This window comes from Panthera leo, chromosome E2 (assembly GCF_018350215.1).
Source record: "Panthera leo isolate Ple1 chromosome E2, P.leo_Ple1_pat1.1, whole genome shotgun sequence".
Classification (NCBI taxonomy): Eukaryota; Metazoa; Chordata; class Mammalia; order Carnivora; family Felidae; genus Panthera; species Panthera leo.
Genome location: NC_056693.1, coordinates 22,923,035 through 22,945,824, shown reverse-complemented (window position 1 = coordinate 22,945,824; position 22,790 = coordinate 22,923,035). Strand labels below are relative to the sequence as shown.

The window sequence follows — 22,790 nt, the reverse complement described above, 5'->3', positions numbered from 1 at the left end:
GTTTTAGTTAGATGCAGTACTGCCCATTGGGAAAGTCTGCTCTATGCTTTACATGATGAATTCAGGAAAAAATGTAAATTGAGCAAGAAAGTTTGGACTCCAGACAAACACTCTGGCCAGGTGAAACCCTGTCCCTAATTGACACTGACGGTAGCCAGAGGCCCATGTGACCAGTGCTCCTTTCAGGGAGGGGTGGGGGAAGGGTACAGGGGGTTCAGGGCAGTCTTAATACCAGAGAATGAAAACCAGAAGGGACCCACTTTCTTAAACAGGAAATAGATACTCCAAAACCACTCCCTGGTCACAGCGCAGAGAGCTGCTATGTGCTTGCCTTGGAACGCCTCTGATGCACTAATCCACATGCTCTGAGCTGGTTGTTCTCTCCCACGGAGAAGCTGCAGATTCAGTCTTTGACCTCACACACACAGTACCTGGGCTCAAGGTGCTGAGGAACCCCCAGCCCCCCGACTGAGACTAACTATAACGCTTTGAAAAGCCTGCATGGTGGAGACAAATCAGCCAAAAGAGATCAAAGTGGCTGGCTGGAGGAGGATAGGAGGAGGGAAGGATTCAAGGTAAGCCTTTGAGTGCTGTTTTGTTTGCTTTTTTAAACCTTGAGACTTAATTTGATGAAGCATTTGGGAGTTTTTGTTGCAATTTGGAGGGGGGAGGAGCTGTTGTTCATTTTACAGTAAGTATTTTAAAGTTTTGTTAACACACGTACACTCACATGCACTCTTTAAAGGGCCCTTACGTGCTGGCTGTTTCAAGTTCTCTGTACTTTCTTCTATTAATACCAGACTTTCAGGACAGCCCTGTGAGCTGACAGCCTGGCGAGAGGGGGCTTAGGGGAGGGGTCAGTAGACATTTGGTTGCCCCATAGTTCCTGCAGGCACCTGGCCATAGGCTCCAGACAAACCCCCTGGGTACCAAATAGACAATGCCTACTCTGGATCACAAAGCAGTTGGGATGATGAGATACCCCCCCATCAATACACGGGCAGGAGAAGGGCACGTGGGTCCCAGGTACAGCTTAGTAGTGACTTTGATGGGAAATAGGAACGGTTTTTTTGCCTCTGGCGTCTAGAGTTGTTTTTTTCATCGCAATCAAAGGAATTCAAAGAACAGTTCGACTCTAGGTGAGAAGACATTCCTACATTTTGTCAAACCCAGAAGAAGCCATCCATTTCCTGAATCCCTTTGGAATTTGTGGTTCGACAAATTAGAGAAATGGTGACATGATTGTTCTGTCTCCTGTGTCTAGCTGTGCTCCCCAGCCAGCAAAAATCAAAACAAAGGCCAGGTGGTTTGACCTGCCTCCATAAGACCCTGGAGACCATGGGGACATGGAAACCACTAATAATTTCCACGTCTCTTCCCAAGGCCACTCCTGACCTCCATCTATTTGTCTCTGATTGGAAGGTGTTACTGAGCTGTCCCCATAGGATTCTGTCCTCAGCTCCCCTTTCTGCCCCCTGCAGCGTCAGGGGTGGAGTTAGAGGTCAGGGCAACAGTAAGAACTAGGCTCATTTCAGAAATATTGTTTTTCTTAACTCCAGTTGCCCCTTTAGAAAGATTTTTGGCATGATATTTTCCCCAGGGCCTTTGTAAGGCTGTTTTGATGCCTAGATTGGTTTTGTTTTGTTTGTTTCTTTCTAGCTGTATTTTATTTCATTTGGTGTGAGAGGTTTTGCGTTTTGTTGTTGTTATTGTTGTTATGTCTTTGATTTTGCTGATTTATTTTATTTATTCAGAGCTCTGCTTATTAAGGTGTGGGTGAGGGAAACTGGGACTCTTGGGAAATTCCCTCTTGTTGGCTTTGGAAAGGGGAGGGGAAGTTCTGACCTTGGCCTCCCAGTCAGGAAATAGCTAAAGAATTCCTAGCAGAATGCAAGAAAGACCTTTACCTAATGCATTTAGGGAAAGAGTTCCTGACAATGGAAAATTGAGCGTGCTTTCTTATTTTTTTTTTTTTTACTGCTCTCTAACAATAGGTAACTTGCAAGTTTTCCAGCATGATTTTCTTCTTTTTTTTTTTTTAGTTTAAAGTAATTATTTTTTATTTTATTTTTTAAATCTACATCCAAGTTAGTCAGCATACAGTGCAATAATGATTTCAGAATAGAAAGCAGTGATTCATCTCCACATATAACACCCAGGGCTCATCCGAACAAGTGTCTTCCTTAATGCCTCTTGCTCATTTAGCTCATCTGTCGACCCACAACCCCTCCAGAACCCCTCAGTTTGTTCTCTATATTTAAGAACTTCTTCTGTTTTGTCCCCCTCCCTGTTTTTATATTATTTTTGCTTCCCTTCCCTTATGTTCATCTGCTTTGTATCTTAAATTCTACGTATGACTGAAGTCATATATTTGTCTTTCTCTAATTTCACTTAGCCTAATACTCTCTAGTTCCATCCACGTAGTTGCAAATGGCAAGATCTCATTCTTTTTTATTGCTGAGTAATACTCCATTGTATATATATACGCCACATCTTCTTTATCCATTCATCCATCGGTGGACATTGGGGTTCTTTCCATACTTTGGTTAGTGTTGATAGTGCTGCTATAAACATTGGGGTGCATGTGCCCCTTTGAAACAGCACACCTGTATCCCTTGGATAAATACCTAGTAGTACAGTTGCTGGGTCATAGGGTAGTTGTATTTTTAATTTTTTGAGGAACCTCCATACTGTTTTCCAGAGTGGCTGCACCAGTTTGCATTCCCACCAGCAGCGCAAAAGGGTTCCTCTTTCTCCACATCCTTACCAATATCTGTTGTTGCCTGAGTTGTTAATGTTAGCCATTCTGACAGGCGTGAGGTGGTATCTCATTGTGGTTTTGATATTTATGTCCCTGATGATGCATGATGTGGAGCATTTTTTCACGTGTCTGTTAGCCATCTGGATGTCTTCTTTGGACAAGTGTCTATTCCAGCATGATTTTCTTTCCTACCTAGATAGCCACCAAACCCCAACTCCCAGACTTTGCCATTTTTCTTAAATCTAATACATTAAGCTTTTGAAACACACACAAATTCCAGTGTAATTGACAACCATGTGAAGAACAAATGTAGGAAATACTCTACGTGCTAGGAGATTCTAAATTACAGACTATGTAACTATGTATCTGTTTTCACTTGTAAAATCCACATTCTTTTAGTGTACAGTTCCACGTGTTTTGGCGAATGTGTGCTGTGGAACCATTAGCATGAGCAGAATACACCAGCATTTCCATCACCCCAAAATTACCCTCATTTTGCTCCTGTGTAGTAACCCCACACTTGACCTGAAAAGATGCTGGTATGTTTTCCATCTTACAGTTTCACCTTTTCAGAATGCCATTTAAATTGGAACATTCAGTATGGAACTTCTGAGTCTGGGATTCTTCTAACTTAACGCATTTGAGCTCCATCCTTGTTACTGGGTCTGTAGTGGTTTGTTCCTTATTAGGACTGAGTTCCTTTTCATTTCACTGTATGAATATACCGCACTTTGTTCATCCATTCAGCGCTTGAAGGACATTTGGACCGTTTCCAATTTTTGGTTTTTATGAATAAAGCTGTTATATGCATTTGTGAACAGGTTTGGTGTGAACAAAAGTCTTTATTTCCCCTGAGTAAGTACAAGTGAGGTTTCTGGGCCATATGGTGAGAGTATGTTCAGCTTCTTCAGACATTGTCCAACCATTTCTCAAATGGTTGTACCATTTTGCAGTGTGTGAGAGTCTCAGTTGATCTACATCCTCACCAGCACCTGGTATTATCACTTTTTGTTTTGGTTTGGTTTCTATAGCCATTCAAATAGGTGTGCAGTGGTATCTCATTATAATTTTAATTTGCATTTCCCTAATGTCTAATGATATTGATTGTTTCCTACGTGCTTACTTGCCATCCATATATCTTCTTTGGTAAATCACCTACTGGAATATTTTGACCATTTTTAAATTGAACAGTTTATTTCCTTTTTGTTCAGTTTTGGGAATTCTTTACATATTCTGAATATATATCTGTTTGTCGGGTATGTGATTTGCAAATATATGCCCCTAGCCTGTGGCTTTTTTCTTCTAAAAGTGTATCTCACAGAACAAAAGCTTAATTTTGATAAAGTCCAATTTTTCCTTTTTTTTTTTTTTCCTTTCTGGATCATGCTTTTGGTGTCTATCTAAGGACTCTTTGCTTGACCCAAGCCCAAAGGTTTTTCCCAATGTTTTCTTCTAAAACTATTATACTTGGACGTCTTACATTTAGGTCACCAATCCATCGTTAGTACATTTTTGTATAAAACATGAGATCTACCTGGAGGTTCATTTTTTTACATATGGACATCTAGTTATTCCAGCACCATTTGTTAAAAACACTGTCCTTCCTCATCCTCTTTATGGAGTCTAAGCAGGGAGGTTTGATGAAGCATTTTTTGAAGATGCTGCTGGAGTTTGTCTCAAGAAACAGGAGTAGAATGCATCATGGAAGAGATGATGAGTTTTCTGTTTCAAGAAAACTTCCATTGGCCAACGCAATCTCGAGAAAGAAGAACAAAGCCTGGGCATCACACTCCCGCATCTCAAACTATACAATACTATAGTCATCAAAGGAGTATGGTATTGGCATAAAAACAGACACATAGGTAAGTGGAACAGAATCGAGAGTGCAGCAATAAACCCACACATATATGACCAATTAATTTACAACAAAGGAGCTGCGAACACGCAATGAGGAAAAGACAGTCTCTTTAATAAATGACGTAGGCAAACCAGACAGCCACATGCAAAAGAATGAAGCTGGACCACTACCTTACACTATGTATAAAAATTAACTCAAAATGCCTTAAGGACTTGAACATGAGACCTAAAACCACCAAAGTCCCAGAAGGACACAGGTGCTAAGTTCCTTGACATCAGTCTTACTGATGATTTTTTGTTTCTGACACGAAAAGCAAAGGCAACAAAAGCAAAAATAAACAAGCAGGACTTATTGTGGTGATCACAATATATACAAATATGGAATCACTCTATTGTATACCTGAAATTAAACTAATGTTCAGTGTCAACAATATCTCAATTAAAAATAATATTAAAACTAAAAAGTAAATAAATAAAGAGGCACCTGGGTGGCTCAGTTGGTTGAGTGTCCAACTTCAGCTCAGGTCATGATCTCATGGCTCATGGGCTCAAGCCCTGCATTGGGCTCTGGGCTGACAGCTCAGAGCCTGGAGCCTGATTCAGATTCTGTGTCTCCCTCTCTTTCTGCCTCTCTCTCTCTCTCTCTCTCTCTCTCAAAAATAAACATTAAGAAATAAATTAATTAAAAACTAAAAAAAAATTTTTTTCTTAGTTTTTAATTAAAACAAGAAATAGAAAACTTCCCTAAGATGTGAAGAGTGGATGAATCAAAGCTCTTCAGTCACCTCAGCAGGAAAGGAGGAGAGAGCTGAGGGTTTGGGAAACAGGGGGTAAAGGGAGGGCAGAGCAGAGGCAGGACCTCTGGAGGCTGGGGTCTCAGGTGCTGGGAGTACCACCCGTACATCCTTCCAGGAAGCAGACAGGGGGGCAAGAGCAGACATGCAAGCACATGAACTGGAGAGAAGACCGGTGAAGGATAAAGAAGAGGTTTCCAGAAAAGGTGGGGAGAGCCTGTGGGCTACTCTGCCCTGGGACACCTGGAAAGAGAGGGAGTGGGAAGAGCTGGGTAGAGAGTGTCAAACCGCAGAGCAGTTCCAGGAGAGCGTGGGCCAGGCCAGTGGGGAATCTCTGAGCCAAGGCCGCCTGTGGGGAACTGAGTGTGTCCCCTCTAAAATTCCTATGTGGCAACCTAATCCCAGTGGGATGGGATTTGGCCCTCCGGGAGGTACACAGGCCACAAGGGCGGGCCCTCGGGAATGGGCTTCCGGCCCTTATGAGAAGAGGCCAGAAAGCGAGCGAGCTTTCTCTCTCTCTCTCGTGTGAGGACACAAGGAAAAGACCGTCTACAACTTAGAAGCCTCACCAGAGGCTAACTGTGCTGGTGCCCAATCTCAGACTTCCAGCCTCCAGGAGGGTCAGAAATCAATTTTTACTGTTTAAGCTCCCCTGTCTATAACCCGTTAGGTCAGCCCCAACTAAGACATTGCCCAGGGTCCCACATCTCACAGGCACGGACCAGTACGAGCACCCTGCACACACAGACATTGGCTGGGAACAGCCCACAGGAAGTAGGGCCTTGGCATGGAAGGAGTGAATTGAGAAAAGCAGTCCACCATGACCCTTCAGCATCAGATCCCACAGTGTGAGAGCTCAGTCCCACAAGACCACCCCTCCCACTGCAGACATCAGGCACAAGTACAGGCTGTCCCCTGTGCTCCTGGCTGATTGGTTAGAGATCAGAGGTTTCAATGAACCCCTCCTTGGCTTCGTTTAATTTGCTATTATAAATAACATTTTTTCTAACATTCTTACACATTTACTTTGGTGGACACATGCCCTCATTTCTCTTGGATATACACTTAGGAGCAGCATTTCTAGGCCATGGGACGGCCTATGTTGAGCTCAGTAGACTCTGCCAGATGGTTTTCCAAAGTGGTTATATCAATTTATACTCCCTCCAGAACACACTTGCTCTATATCTTTGCCGACACTTGACATTGTCACCATCTATAATTTTAGCAATTCTGGTGGGTATCAAGTTCAGATTTTAACATTCAGTGTGCTGACCAAACGGAAAGGGCCTGTGAACCTGCAGGCAGCTAGTATGAAACCTTTGCACCTAAGGGCTGTTTGTGCCCTGCACAGGTACCACCCTCCCCCACCGCACACACACACGTGGAAGTCAGGCTCCTCATCTTCTTTGACCACTCATGGGGAGCCCTACTTAGTCCAGGGATCATTGCCCTGCACTGCTTTCCGCCGCTTCACCCCATATCCACCAGTGGTAACATTCCTGAATTATTGCACGCACAGTCCATGGTGTGTACTAGGTTATGATTATGATTATTATCATCAATCACCACTATTTGGAAATGCACAAATGCAAAAGGTACAAAGTCTAGAAGAAATAAAAAGATGTATAAGTGATCTGTTGCTGCATAACAAATTATCTCAAAATTGGGTGGCTTGAAATAATAAACGTTTAGTATCTCATGTAGTTTCTGCGGGTCAGGAGTTGGGGAGGGGCTTCCCTGGATGGTTATGCCTCAAGGTCATTCAGAAGGTTGCAGTTAAAGTGTCATTCTAGGCTGCAGCCACCTCAGGGCTTCCCAGGGACTGGACAATCCCTCACGTGGCTGGCAAGCTGGTGCTGGTGTTGGCAGGAAGGCCTCAGTCTCTCACGGCACGGCTTCTCCACATGGCTGCTTGGCCATCCTCATGACTAGGGACAGCGAGTGATCCAAGAGAGCAAGTCACACACTGTCATTTCCACAATATCTGCTGGTTACACAGGTGCATCTTTCCAATGTGGGAGGGAACCAAACAAGGGTATAAAATGTGAGTCCCCCTCCCATGGGTCCATGCCACCCATTTGCCCTTCCAGAGGCAACCACTCTGACCAGTTTCTCGTGAATTCTGCCAGCAATAATTTTCACACACACGCAGGAGGTCTCACACACACACACACACACACACACACACACTTTTTTGCACCTTACTTTTTTTTGCTCAACAGATCTTGGAAATTCTTCCACATCAGGACATACAGACCTGCCTTCTTCCCTTTGCCTGTGGTAAGCCCTGCCATTGTATGGATGTGCCATAATTTACTTAACTAGCCCCCTGTTGATGGATATTTGGGCCGGCCCATTATTTCCCTACCATAAGCAAAGCTGCAATGAATAAATATGAGCATATATCCTTCTGCAAACACACAATAATGTGTAAGAATAAATTTCTGGGAGTGGATCAGCTGGACAAAAGGATCTGTGCCTTTCTCAGTGTGATAGATGTCGCCACATTGCCCACCATACAAGTTGGATATAACGATTTGCATTCCCGGCAGCAAAGTTATGGATTTCATGAAGCTTCAAAGGGGAATGGCCAAAAATGTGGGGCATCTCAGGCAGCTCAGCAAGTAATTCAAGTTCAATATCAGCCATCCCCATCCTTTGAAGCCTTTCCTGGTTGCCCCAGCCCCACTTCTCAGCTGGAAAGCCTCCCCTGGCCCTCCCCCACACCACATGCTGGGCCCTTGTCTCTCTCTAGCTTGCAAGTTCCTTCCCTAAAATTCCCATTCTTGCCTTAAATGCAGCAGATGAAGAGTTCTTTGCCAGTAAGGCCCCAAAGGCTGACTTTTTGGTGCCAAAACTGTGCTCCAAGCTGTGTTATCCAACTATGACAGTTCTCACCTGAGATGACCTCTGTCCTCTGCCCTGGGTGAGCGTTCTCGCTCCTCATGGATAGATGTTTTCACAAGTCTGCCCCCTGCTCAGCTCTGAGTCTCCCAAGGGCAAAGGCAGTGCTGCGTCCATCTCTGGCTCCACTGCTTGGCAATGGCACAGTGTCCAATGACTGTTTGCTGAATGAATAAATGACCCAGAGGTAACTTTGTCAAACTAGTGCTGTCAGAGGCCTCTTGCTTTACCCTATTCTAGGAACTAGGTGTGTCTAGATCATTCTGAATGTTGTCTTTAGATGCAGCGTTTATTTTATCCACCTGAAGCATTTTTCAAGGGATTATGTTTCTCTTCTCATTTTTCTCGTTTTCGCCTTTGGCCTGGTCAGAGCCTCATGGGAACACGCAGGATGGGAAGCAGGCACAATAATGCTCGCAAACATAAGGACGTGCAGACTTGTCAAACCTGGGCAAACACACACACAGAAAGGGATAAATATTGACGCTGCAGAGGCAGGGGTGTGGCGGACGGGAAGCCACCGCTCTTTTGTGGTTTCAAATCCAATACTTCAGCAATCCTAAATCCAGCAATCTGGAGAGATTTTCTTGTGAAATCAGTTTCCAAACCTCTCAAGATCACCTCCTTTAAAATCAATCTCCATAACCATTCAAATAGAAATCTTTCCCAAATGTCCCACATTTCCACGGCTTTGAGACTCTGCCTTGGGTGCATTATGTGTATTACTGATAAAGAAAGCAGCATGCAGAATCATGGGAATCAAACCAATTTGAAGTCGAGTTCATGACCTGCCCATTGTAAGTAGGACAACCACTGTTTCCTTTTTTTTCTTGTTTTCTCAACTTATGGTTTTGAATATTTTCTTTTTTTTTAATGTTTCTTTCTTTGTTTTTGAGACAGAGGGAGAGCACAAGTTGGGGGGGGGGGCAGAGATTGAGAGAGAGAGAGAGAGAGAGAGGGAGAGTGAGAGGGAGACACAGAACCCAAAGCAGGCTCCAGGTTCCCAGCTATCAGCCCAGAGCCTGATGTGAGGCTCAAACCCACGAACTGTGAGATTATGACCTGAGCTGAACAGACTGAGCCACCCAGGTGCCCCACTGGTTTGAATATTTTCAAACCATAAGAAGAAAGGTATGATGAACATCTGTAAGTCAGGGGTCAGCAAACTCCAGTCTGTGGCCTGTTTTTGCATGACCTGTGAGCTTTTATATTTTTAAGTAGCTAAAAAGAAAATCAAAAAGAGAAGGGCACCTGCATGGCTCAGTAGCTTGAGCATCCACCTCAGCTCGGGTCATGATCTCCAGTTCTTGAGTTCGAGCCCCACATGGGCTCTCTACTCTCAGCACAGCGCCCGCTTCAGATCCTCTGTCTCCCTCTCTCTCTCTGCCCCTCTCCAGCTTGTGCTTGCTAGCACTCTCTCTCTCAAAAATAAACATTAAAAAAGTTTTTTTAAAGAAAATCAAAAGGAGAATAATGTTTCATAACCTGATAGGACAGCAAACGTTAGGGTCCCTAGGTCAAGTTTGCCCATGGGCCTAAGCACCATCCAGGGCTGCTCTCACTGTGCAACAGCAGAGCTGAACGGCAGCCAGGGATCCTGGCTCACAGAGACTAAAATATTTACTATTTGACTGTACAGAAAAAGCCTGCCGACCTCTGACTTAGAGACCTCACCTGTTAATACTTAGCCTCATTTGCTTCCCTCTCTTGCTGCAGCATTTCTGTTGGTCTTGATACTTTGCCCTAAATGCTTTGTGTCTGCCTCACTTTCTTAGGCTCAAAGTGGGGAATGACAGGTCCAGCCTAAGGACAGATAAGAGAATATGAAGTATGAAGTATTTAGCACACAGTGCTTGGCACTTAGACAAACTTGAGAAGAAGATCCAAGATAAATGCCTGGTGTTTTCCACTGAGGTGATTGCCGGAACTGCTAGCTTGAAAATCATAAGCCTTGGCAGTTTCCTGAAGGCCTGGTTCCTGAAGTCTGGAAGCCAGCTTTCCCTCAGGAAGGGCTTCTTACCCGAGGAGCAAAAAAAGCCTCAGGGAGACCTCATTTTTTCCACAGCTTGTGGCTTGGCTGAGTCAACTTCTGCCTTTCCCTGAGTCACGAGTTTTTCCTCGTATTTGGAGGAGCACAGCCCTCCACCCAGGTCCTCTCCACCCACAGCTGGTCCCAGTTGGGAAGGGGTGGACGACTAGCTGGTCAGAGTCTGTGCCGCCTCCAGGGGATTTCCCAGAGCTCCACCCAAATCCACACAATGTCAATGCTGGAAGGAAGGACAGACCAGGAGACTGAGGCCCCAGTGGGCCCTGGACCAGCACTGTGACAAGGCTAGCTGGGGTCTCCCAGCCGCAGGACCTACGGGGTATGCCTCCTCCCTCCGGTTTTGTAGAACCAGGGAAAGGCGTCCCTTCCTGGACACGTGCTCCATGCCAGGCATAGTGCTGGGTGCCAGGGCGCTGTCTCAAACCAGAAAGCCCTGCCTTCAAAGGCTATCCAGCTCCCTTCCCATGGCTACCTCACGCCAGGCAGGGCCTATCTTCCCCAAGAGGCCCTTCTTGCTAGGATGTGGGGGACCTGGTGCTGAAGCACCCATGGAACCTGGCCTTGAAGGTTCTGCTCGAAGTCCCCCTCCAGCACCACTACCCCCTGGCAACCAGCAGTGCATACATTTGGGATGGCATTTTCCAGTGTCTCAAAGTCCCAACCGACCTCTCTGGTTATAAGTCAGCCTCTGGTGGGTGGGCCTTGTCTCCTCCTCTGTACTGTATGGAGGCCTGGCTATACCACCAGAACTCATCAGTTCAAGTGCTTATTCAACCGGAGGCACATAAATGGGTAAAGTAGGGCAAGAGGGGAACCACAGAGAGAGGTGGGGACTGTAGTGAATGGGGTCATGTGCGCAATCTAAAGGGGACAGTTCCACAGTGAGATGGGGGACCAGTGTTTTCAAATCCTCTGATTTAGAAGGTCAAAATCCTGATTTTTATATGAAATCTCTCAATATGAAATGTTGGCAATGCATTTTATAATGTTTGAGTACGTTTATGAGGCCATAGCTTCTGTCAGATGCTCAGTAAACACTGTCTTTGCTGAGGAGGTAATAGCAGAGAAGGTGATAGAGGTGGGGATGTGGGCTCTCCAAGGCCACAATCGGTGGCCCCCTCACTTGCCTACCACCTCCACCCTCTTCTTTCTCCAGGCCTCTCCGTCCCTTCTCCTCCCCTGCCTCATCCCCTTCCTTTCTTAGTCCAAGTCCTGGCCTCACTCCTGTTGGGCTTGGAGAGGCACATTCTCACCTCACAGGCTCCGCCCACACCACCCAGGAGAGCAGGTCACCAGGTCACTGCCACTCAGCTCCTGCCTCCGAGCTCCAGCCTCCAGGCAGAGATCCACTCTGGCTCCTGCTGCTGTCTCTTGCCTCGGTCCTGGCCCGCAGATCCTGCATGGGCCTGAGCCAGCTCCTCTCCCAAGTGCCCAGGGTCTGCCCTATTTGGCAAGACAAACTGCATCTGACCCACAGACATTTACTGTTTCTACTAAGTGCTGAATTCTGATCTCAGCTCTGGAGACAAAGGAATGAATGAGAGGAGTATAGTCCAGCCCATGAGGCTCAGCCTAGGTGAGGGAGACCAGCCATGAACACGTAAACAAGTGATCTAATAAGATGCCTTCGGGCTGGAGAAATACTTTACAAAGTAATAAAACTGGGTGAGGTAGTTGAGGGTGATGGAGTGGAGGCAGGAAGCTGCTCTGGGCGGCCAGGGAAGCCTCTGAGGACATGGCAGTTTGAGCTGAGACTTGAATGCCAAAAATGCAGCCATGGGAATATCTGGAGGCAAGGGAAGCGCAAAGGCCCAGAAGTGGTCTAACAGCCTTGGCGGTGGGAACAGTCTTGGGGATTTGAGGAACAGGAAGAAGCCAGTGTGAGATGGAAGTGCAAGGAGGGTACCAGAGGAAGTCTGAGACGGACCTCCTGGAGTGGTGAGGCTGGGAATTTCAGTCCAGGGTCCTAGAAGGCACGCGATGGCCTGGGTGGGGAGGTCCCTGCTGGAAATGTTGGAGCGGGTGGTGAGTACCTGGATCCCATTAAACTGGACTCAATCAATGTATGTTTGCAAGTTTCCACTATAAAAAAAGTTTAAAATTTAAAACAGATTAAATGCTGCTGATTTTTAATATTATGATTATTAATTTCCGGTGGCTGAGAGCAGATGACTGTGTCAGCTAGCAGCAGGGAAGCCAGCCAGAGGCAGCACACGGCACAATAATTCCACCGCCTCCCTTCCTCCCCCCACTGTTCGGGGGCCCGCAGCGAAGACGCGTCCACAGCGGGATGCGAGCAGCTAGGGTGCGGAGCTGCGGTGTTGCGTTCGGCAGGGGAAACTGGTGGCAGGCGACTGGGGGATTTAGACTGGAGAACCAGCCCTGAGAGATTCCGAAAAGTAATTTCATGCAGGTCTGGCCGATTCTAACTTGGGACACCCCGCCCGCGCACACTTCCTCCGCACTTGGGCTCTGAGTGTGGGGCGTCCAGGCTCCGCCCCCGCCCGCGCGCCCGGGCTCCGATTGGCGGAGCCGCGGTGGGGGGCGTGTCTGACGGGAGTGGGCCGGCCGTAGCGCAGGCCGCGGGAGGGGGCAGGGGCACCCAGACCCGGAGCGGAAAGCAGCGCCGGGGAGCGGGCTCGCAGACGGGCGCTGGGCAGGGTGCAGGCGCGCGGGGACCAGACGGAGGAGGTAAGTGCCCCCGGGCTGGCCGGGGCGCGCGGAGCAGGCGAGCAGTGTGCCCGCCGCCTCCAGTCTCCCCGGGCCACCCTGTCCAGGTGGCTCCGGGGCTCTCGCCGGGCGGGAGCGCAGCCAGGGCCATCTCGGACTCTGACCCGAGCAGAGGAGCGGAGAAGGGCGCTTACTGCTGGTTGGGGGTGCTGGACGCGGGGTGGAGGCTCCAGGGGCTCCAGGGAGAGAGGGGTGAGCGCAGGTAAGAGAGCTGGGCAATCAAAGCAAGATCCCCGGGAATGCACGACGGGCGACGGAGGCGCCCCCGGATCTGCCCCCTGGGTGACAGGGATCTCTGCACGCCAGTTTTCCCGTGATGGTTCTGAGAGACCTGGCCTGACGCCATCGTCGTGGTCTCACTTCTTGGTCCCGGTTTTCGGGGTCTGCACAAGTGGACCAAGACAACTGCCCCAGTGGACTGGGGAGGTGGGGGTGGGGGAGGTGGCAGTGTTTTCCAAGTGGCCTAGGTCCTCTCTGGCCTCTCTCACTGAGGAACAATCTGAACCCCGAAGCGTTGGAATTTGTGACTTTTGGCAGGAGTTGTCAAAGGAAATGGCGGGGCTTAATCTCCCATTTCACAGAGGAAGTCACCGAGGCAGGCCCATAGAGAGATAGTCCCAACCTGGAATGAACTGGAATCTCTTTCCCTCTCTCTCTCTCCCTGAACACGGAAGAGTTAGGCAGGGGAGTGGTGTCATCAGCCCTCTTTGCAGGTGGGAAAATGAAGGTTCTAAAGGTTCCAAGGTTCAGAGTCACTCTGAAACTTTATCTCCACAGTCCAAGGAAAATATCATTTGCAATTTGAGCAAAGCTGTTATCTCACCCCAGAGGGTCAAAAGCCAGCAAGGAGGGGACTATCCTTGCTGGGGTCATTCTTGGCACACAGTTTCCACTTAGTACTGGGGTGTTCCTGGGCACATAATTTCCACTGGGGTCTGTGCTGGCCAAGAGATGACTCTAACTTCAGCCTGTGTCCCTGCACCCGTCAGCCCCAAGACAGGAGGTGAGGCAGTCCAGCTGAGCTTAAGGGACCTGCCTACACCACCCCCAAGGGATCCCTGGGTTGGAGCTGGAGTGTACGCAGGGGATCAGGCATTTGGAGAGGAGCCCTGCGCTCTGGACTTCAGGATTTCTGGTTCTGTCTTCGGTCAACAACAACAGCCTTCCGCAGCTCATGGTTATTTTTGGAGCTGAGCCGTTGAGCAGTAATTTTGATGATGGAGGTGATACTTTCCCCAGTGGGGCTTTTGTGAGGATTAAGTGAGATAATACTTATAATGTGCTTACTTTTGTACGTGGTGAGCTGTAAGCTCTTAGTTAATGGTGCCTCTGGTTTATTTTCCTTATTACTATTTTTTTCATGGAGAAGGGCCTCGGGGAAGCACAGGGCTGGACAAGGCTGAGGGGTGGCCCCCTCTGGAAGGAGAGGACATTTGGATCATGGCACTCTCCTCAGTGTACTTGGAGAAAAACTCAGACCCTCATTTTGGCCTCTGGACCTTCAGGACTGGCTTCTGCTCGTCCCTTTGACCTTATGTCTTACCTCTCTCTCCGTCCTCTACAGCCTCCATGGGTCAGATTCTCGAGCTATTCCCAAGGCCCAGAACATTCTTTCCTTAGCCTTTGCATGACTGACTCTTTCACAGTATTAAGGTTGGTGCCAGGTTACTTCCTCACCAGACCTTGCCTCACCCCCACCCCCACCCCTGCTGTGCCAGGCAGATCCTCTGTCTTTTTCTTCATGGCACTTAGCACTCACAGTCAGAAATTACCTGTTGATTTACTTACTAGTCTGGCTGCCCCACCAGGAAGTCTGTTACTGGAGGACTTGTCCCTAGTTCCTTGCTGAAACCTGGTGCAAAACACAGTAGGACTGTGTCTGGCACATGGTCAGACTTACAGTAAATATTTGGAAGGTGAAATCAAGCAGGTGTGGAAGCCCAATGGGCCTGGTTGGGGCTGGAGGGAAGAGGAGCTGGTGATGAATCAGCCTGGCCCCAGTCAGAAGCCAAAGGATAGTCCAAGGGGCTAGTATCCTTATTCCCCCTCTCTGTGATCTTGGCCAGGTTCCTCCCTCTCTTATAAGCAGTGTCCCCAACTGTAACTCTAACAGAAGGGTGGAGCTGGTGTCCCTCCTAGGTCCTGTTTTCCAGGGTTCCCAGGGTGGGGCCCCAGACATCTCTCTCAAAACACAAAGGCTGTTTCTGAGTGGAAGAGAGGAGAGAACAAGTTCCCTCAGGACACAGCCCCGTGTCAGGTGCATCCCTGGAGGAGTTGTATTATGCATTTGATAGTATGGGGTAGTATAGATCAGGGGTCTGCAAACTTTTTCTATAAAGGGCCAAATGTAAATATTTTAGGCTTTGCAACCAGCCTCTGTTGTCATGTTCCAATGACTTTTATTTAGAAAAGCCGGCAATGGGTCAGACTTGAGGTAGGTTTGACAGACACCTCGTCCGTCATGCACAGAACCCTGGCCATCCAGCAACACTTGGAGCATGGTTCCCCAGACCCCGGTGCTCACTGAGCACCTTCAGCCCAGCTCAGGTGGTGGGATCACTTGTGTTCAAGAGGGCCAGCCCAGGAGCCTGGCACCCTCCCAAACCTTCCAAAAACAAACAAACAAACAAGCAAACAACAACAACAAAACCAGGTCTATTAATTTCCCTGCTGTCAGATACTGACCAACCCTCTAGGAATGTCCCCCCTCTGTCAGCACCCTGGGTGCTGGGTACCACAGCGGAGGCCGCACAGGCACTATCCCAATGCCAGAGGCTGTCCGGAGGCAGGCTAGTCCCAAGAGGAATGGGGTCAGCTCTCCCCTCCCCTGTCCTAAAGGAGAGAGATTCACTTCTTTGGTGAGAACGGTAAAAAGAAGGATTCCCCATCTGCTTGGGTGAAGAGCTGCCATATTTACCAAGAAAAATGTCCAGGCCATGTCAAACCAAGGTGTGACATTACAGTTGTGGGAAGGGAGGGCAGATATGGAGAGAACCCCAGGAGAATGTTGTCTGCCCAGCCCCTCACCCAACCTGGGACCCACTATAGGCTCATGGAGGAGAAGGGCATGTGAGCCTTCTGGATGCCCCAGTCAGTGTGTGGGATCAGCTCAGGGCCCAAATCCCTTTCACAAACACCCCCACACTTCCTGGGCCACATTTTGCTGCCAGCAGCTGAACAGGGGCCACGAGGGCCTGGAGAGGGTCTATAGATCATCGGCTGGGGACAAGCAGTATGGGAGTCTTGCATGGGGCATCCTGGTGCCCCTACAAGGGACAAGGAGACAGAGTTGTAGGCCCTCCCCTGCCTGAACCTCTCCCCTCCCTGGGTGCTGCCCTTCACTTCCTCCATGCCTCCCACCTGGGTAGCGCCAGGTCAGAGTGGGGACCTGGGCAGGCTGGCCCCTTAGAGCTCACCAAACCCCACAGAGCCAGGTGGGGGCCATCTGCTGTCTTCTGTCCCGGCACAAAGTCTGTCTGCTTCAGCTGCCAAACGTGTTAAGCCTCAGTCTGTGGTGGTAAGATTGGGTTTTCATCCAGTTCTGCCAGGCAGCCTGACACACAGGTGTGCTTGGAGGAAACAGGTAGCACTCTTTGCTCAGGGCTCCTGGCATCTCCTGTGTCCCTGGACCCTGACGCTGTGTGGTCAGGGGAGGCCCCACCTGGTGACCCACTGCATGCACTGCAGGCCAGAGCTCCCAGCCAGTAAGCTCAGAGCTCCTGAAGCAGACACTGTCCTGACCTCTTTTCTTTTTGAGGACCTTACATTTAGAGAAAGAAAAAGAAGCTCATCTTCCCACTTCTCAGAACTGGCTGGTATTGTGATTTTATCACATTGCTGCTGCTTTTTCTAAATAAAAGAAAGAAAATATCATAGATTAAGGTGCAGTCCCACTTGATCCCCCCCATTCCTGGTCACATCCAGGTCACCCTTCCCCAGGCCACTTTCTGCTGACTTTGGTTTGGGTTTATCATTTTTTTTTTTAAACCTCGACATTTTTAAGTGTACAGTTCAGTGTAATTAAGTGCATTTCCATCGTTGTGAAACATCTCCAGGATTCTTTTCATCTTGCAAAACAAACTCTACACCCATTAAATAACAACTCTGGGCAACCACTTTTCTACTTTGCGTCTCTATGAATTTTACTACTTGGAAGTGCCTCGTGTAAGTGGAGCCATGCTGTATATTTGTGACTGGCTTATTTCACTGAGCATAAATGTCTCCAAGGTTCATCCATGTTATAGCAGGATTTCCTTCCTTTCTGTGGCAGAACAGTCTTCTGTTGCACATTTTGTCCACCCATCGATGGACACTTCTACCTCTTGACTATTGTGAATACCACTTGGAGACCCTGCTTTCAGTTGTTCTGCTATACACCCAGGAATGGGATTCCTGGATCATATGGTATTTCTATTTTTAATTTCTCGAAGAACCTCCATCCTCTTTTCCTTAGTGCTCCACCAACTTATATTTCCAGCAACAGTGTGCCAGGGTTTCAACTTCTCTGCATCCTTGCCAACACTTGTTATTGCCTGGGGTTTTGGGGCTTTTTTTTTTTTTTAAATAGAAGCCACCCTCATGAGTGTGAAGTTCCATCCTGTCCATCTTTATTCAGAGATCTAGATCTTGAACACTTTTGAAATGCTGTGTGATGTCTGCCTATATAGTGTCACACACCAATCAGCAGGTTGCTTTTTCCACTCACCGTTTGATGTTGACCCACATAGATTGGCTGGGTCATAGTTACAGCCGACAGTATTCCCTTGTACGAGCGGACCTGGCTATTGGACCCGTTCCCCTGCTGCTGTTCCCCTGCTGCTAGACATCTCTCTTGTCTCCACCGCAGGCACTACATTCACTGCATTTGGTGGTCTCTTTCTACTGAGCTCTTCCGGTGCAGCCATCATCCAGCCCATCCCAGGGTCCCAGCATGCAGCCCAAGGGCTGGAGGGTGGCCTCTGGAATTTTGCCAGGCTATCCACAGCAGGGACCCAGTAATCAGTCCTGGCAGGAGAGCCCCAGGCTGTCACCAATAATCAGCTAGGTTTGCAACACACAGCCAAGATTAGCAACCTAAAAATAGTTGTTCTTTCGTAAGGTGGTGTGGGCAGAGCTTCTCAGGATGCCTTGTGGTCTGAAGGGGGCACGTGGTATGTGACTCAGGGGGCCGAGCACCCCTCTTGTGCAGTGTGTCCGACCCCCATACGGGGCCCTGCTCTAGCTTCCCACGAGCGGTCTGACATACAGAACTACACTGTGGTGACCCAGAAATACCACATGTGTGATCAGCTTGGCCAGGGTCATGCTGTGTGTGCCTGTACACATGGTGCTGGCAGTGACATCAGCTGTTACCTGCTTCCTCTTCAGAAGTAAGAGCTAACTCATGCACGGTGGGTGTCTGGGAGCTTCGGAAAGGTCCCTTCGTTCACTAGCGACTTACAAAACACTTAGCACTGTTCCAAGCACTGGGGATACTGTAGCAAACAAGAAAAGGCTCCTACTCTCATGCAGCTTACAACTGAGTGAGGAAAATAGAAAACACATAAGCAAGTGATAGATAGACAGGAAAATATAAAGTCCTAATAAATCCTGTAAAAAACAAAAAAACAAAAAAACAAAACAGGGTAACATCTTCGAGAAAGGGTCAGCAAACTTTTTCTGTAAAGGGCCAGAGAGTAAATATTTTAGGCCTTACGGCCTATAGTCTCTGTCACCACTAGTCATGCCTGCCTTTGCAGCATGACAGCAGCCACAGACAATTGTAAATGAATGAGAGTGACCATGTTCCAATAAAACTTTATGTACAAAAACAGGCCATGGGCCAGACTTGGCCCTTAGGCCATAGTTTGCCAACCTTGTCCTGGGTCTGGGGAGAAGCTACCTGAGCTGGGGTTGTCAGAGACCCTTTCTGAAGGGAAATAAGAGCTGAGAGGTCACAGGAGGGAGCCAGCATGGGAGAGCCTATCTCAGGCAGGCATGATAGCGCCTTGCTGCAGATTCAACGGGGTAGCTGTGTGGTGAGAAGCAGGCAGCCTCTGGCTCAGTGTGAGAGAGAAAAATGGCGGAGCTTGCTTATGGGCTGAATGTTGGAGGTACAGGAAAGAGGAAATTCAAGGATGAGTCCTAGATTTGGGTGAATGGTTCTGTTTATGGAAAAGAAGAAAAGCTGGAGCAAAAAGCTGGGTTTGTGTTGGGCATGTTGAATTCGAGGACCTTTTCTCAGATGAGCGGGTGAGAAATCACGTGAGCAGGTGGACACCCACAGCTCAGAGAGAAACCAGGACCGGAGGCTTGACCTGGGGAGTCAGTAGTGTTTGGGTGGTCAAAGCCATGAGTCTGCAGGCTCAGGGGAATATGTGTGGACAGAGCACAGGGGGCCTGCATGAGACCTGGGCCACTGACATTTTGTGCTTGGCAGGGGAGGACAGAGTGGGCCTCACCCTCCACGGAGGAAGGCGCTGTCTCCCGGGGTACAAGCTCTGGGCCCCCTACTTACTCACAGAGCCTCACTTTCCCTCCTGTCAATGCGGGATTCTACCTCCTAGGATTGGTGTGAGGATTAAATAAGATATTCACGCTTGACGTGCAGAAAGCACTCAGCACATGGTACCTGCGATGATGGCAGTGGTGACCACTGAGCTCACAGGCTGAGTGAGTGGGTTGCAGGTCTGTGATGGTTTGGCTTGATGGATGGGGGAGTCAGTGGTGGGTTAGGTATGCAGACCCCCGTGGCCTGGCACTTGGTGTCCTGGTACATGCACCTGTGCCCTTCCACCTGGGGCAGGCCCAACGTGCCAGGTCCTCGGTGCCCCTGGAAGCCCCTGATGGGAGTTGGGGCTCAACTGGGGTGGTCAGCGCTGAGACGCGTTCTACCCTGTATCCCAAGGCTCCCCAGGGAATCGAGCCCCTACTGCCCACAGTGGTAGCCTGGCGCAGCCACACGTCCCATCCCCAGCCGACTTCCTCATGCCCCTCACGGGGGAATCCCCCTTCATCTCTCCATAGCTAAGAGTTGGCTTCTGGGACACCGAGTTTGTTTGGTTGGGTGGCTGTCTAGGCCCTCTGGGTCGCAGTAGGGTAATGAGTGGCTTGTCTGGCTGGGTGGGTTCAGTGAGTTGGCGGGGTGGGCAGTGTGGTCCCACCACCACTCCCCCCTCCCCCCACCTCCCGCTCCCTGCCTACCCCCAGCTGTGCCGGGCAAGCTGATGCCTCCCTCACCTGCTGCTCCTCCCACAGCCAGGCTGCCAGAGAAGATGGTGGATTACCTGGCCAACACGGAGATCAACAGCCAGCGCATCGCCGCGGTCGAGAGCTGCTTCGGGGCATCCGGGCAGCCCCTGGCCCTGCCAGGCCGGGTGCTGCTGGGCGAGGGCGTGCTGACCAAGGAGTGCCGCAAGAAGGCCAAACCGCGCATCTTCTTCCTCTTCAATGACATCCTGGTGTACGGCAGCATCGTGCTCAACAAGCGCAAGTACCGCAGCCAGCACATCATTCCGCTGGAGGAGGTGACGCTGGAGCCGCTGCCCGAGACCCTGCAGGCCAAGAACCGCTGGATGATCAAGACGGCCAAGAAGTCCTTCGTGGTGTCGGCCGCCTCCACCACGGAGCGCCAGGAGTGGATCAGCCACATCGAGGAGTGCGTGCGGCGGCAGCTGCTGGCCACGGGCCGCCAGCCCAGCACGGAGCACGCGGCGCCCTGGATCCCCGACAAGGCCACGGACATCTGCATGCGCTGCACGCAGACGCGCTTCTCGGCCCTCACGCGGCGCCACCACTGCCGCAAGTGCGGCTTCGTGGTCTGTGCCGAGTGCTCCCGAGAGCGCTTCCTCCTGCCGCGCCTGTCGCCCAAGCCCCTGCGCGTCTGCAGCCTCTGCTACCGCGAGCTGGCCGCCCAGAAGCGGAAGGAGGAGGAGGAGGAGGAGGAGCAGAGCGTGGGGTCCCCCCGGCAGCCGGCCTACCTGGCCGGGGCCATCTGCGGAGCATCCAGCGGGGACGATGATGACTCTGACGAGGACAAGGAGGGCAGTGGGGACGGCGACTGGCCCAGCCGCGTGGAGTTCTACGCCTCCGGCGTCTCCTGGTCGTCCTTCCACAGCTGACCCGAATCTGCAGCTGTGCGGGAGGGCCTCCCAGGTCCCTTCTGCACCCAGTCAGACTCCATTGCCCGTGCTCCTGAGAGAACAGAGTTCCCAGACTGCCCAGCAGCCCCCAGGACCCTGCCCCGTGGGTGGCAGGCGCAGTGGGAATGGCTCTTTCTCTCTCGGCCCCCAGTGCCTTTGGGCTGGACGTTGGCAGCCTTCTGCTCCACTTCAGGTAATTCTCTTTCCAGTTAGCAAACCCAAACACTTCGGCCTCTTGGGAACAAATTTATTTCTCAGCCCTATGAGCTGTAGCCCCAGATGACCCCTTGAACTAGACAACCCCGGGTACCTGTCAGGACCAGAGGGAAGGTAGGACTGGCGCGAGGTCCCCTGTTCTCTGAGGACGTGCACCACCGCACCTGGCCCTGGGACAAGCACACCCCCAGGGAAGACCGGGAGCCCTAGAAACCACCGTCTGCCCGTGCATCTTGCTGAGGCCCACTGGCCTGGGTGGCTGGGCCTTGTCAGGCCAGGCATGTGGGCTTACCTTGAGCCAGGCAAGAGAGCCATGCTCCGAGTACCCACCAGGCTTGGTGCAGCCTGACTCCTGGGGGTCCAGGGCAGTCTGCCCAGGCCTTTGGCCCCATCTCACCTCTGTCCAGCTGTCCAAGAGTCTGATGCCTCTCAGTCCAGCCCTCCTCTCTCCCTGTGGCTGGGGAAGGCAGCGTTTTCTGTTAGGACTCTTCACTGCAAGTGACAGAAACCCTACCTAGACTGATTTAACAATAAAAAGAACATTTATGGACTTGCGTGGTCAAAAAGTTCAGGAGGATTTTGCTTCAGACATGGCTCGTGAGGGGCTGAAACCATGCTGGGTGGCAAATGTCAACAATTGTATACCACGCTGGGTGTTCCTGGGAACACTGGCAGCATAGTGGGGTCAGACATTCACACCACGTGGATGTGTTCTTGGCTGGTTCCCAAGGAAACCTCGCCATCCATCTGGGTACTCTAACCATGGCCCAGCACCTGTAGCCCTGCTCACTTGGTGTGAGTCATCTAAGTGGATGGACAGTGAATAAACACGGAGCCACTTGTCCAGCTCTGCCTGGGCCTTCCAGGCTCAAAGCTTTCCCATGCGGCCTCCTGCCTGGCCTGCTCCTGGGGGTCATGTCACTGAGTGGGAGAGCCCCAAGTGCAGCGACTGGCCTTACTCAGAGCGAGTGTGTTGGGACTGGAGCTTGAAGGCCAGCCTCCTGATGCCTGGCCTGCAGCTGGCCATAGGGTCATGGGTCCTTTGATGGTCTCCTGCATTTGCTTCTGCCCTGTGGCAGAAGAGGGGAAGATCACTGTCAGCTAGAAGTAGTGACTCTGGGGGAAGGAAAGCATCCCCTACCCTCATGGCACAGTGGGCTCTGGCCAGGATCGGAGGTCTCAACCCCATTATCTGGGCTCCAGGCCCTAGGTGAAGAATTGCCCTCTGCCAGTTCTCAAATCCTCACATGCAAATAGAATCCTGAGGGTCTGGTTAGAATGCCACCTCTGATTTGGCAGGTTGCTGGATCCCAGGGACGGCAAGCCTCCAGCCCAGTGAGGGAGGATAGAAGAGGTAAAGT

General features: G+C 50.1%; 1 protein-coding gene across 2 annotated transcripts; it reads left to right on the top strand.

The window, feature by feature from the left end:
- The first annotated feature begins 202 nt into the window (after positions 1-202).
- PLEKHF1 (pleckstrin homology and FYVE domain containing 1) lies at positions 203-22,113 on the top strand. Of its 2 annotated transcripts, none has more exons than XM_042918743.1 (2): positions 203-575; positions 20,330-22,113. In XM_042918743.1, exon 2 carries the CDS (start codon positions 20,347-20,349, stop codon positions 21,190-21,192), a length of 846 nt encoding a protein of 281 aa, XP_042774677.1. In that variant the 5' UTR covers positions 203-575; positions 20,330-20,346; the 3' UTR covers positions 21,193-22,113. The 2 variants fall into 2 exon arrangements, with proteins under 2 accessions (XP_042774677.1, XP_042774676.1); XM_042918742.1 differs by lacking the exon at positions 203-575 and adding an exon at positions 12,971-13,054 and having other exon boundaries at positions 20,330-22,112.
- Positions 22,114-22,790: the final 677 nt, after the last annotated feature.

Excerpts from the sequence above, each read along its gene's own strand:
- PLEKHF1 (XM_042918743.1), top strand. The coding sequence starts at position 20,347 with ATGGTGGATTACCTGGCCAACACGGAGATCAACAGCCAGCGCATCGCC.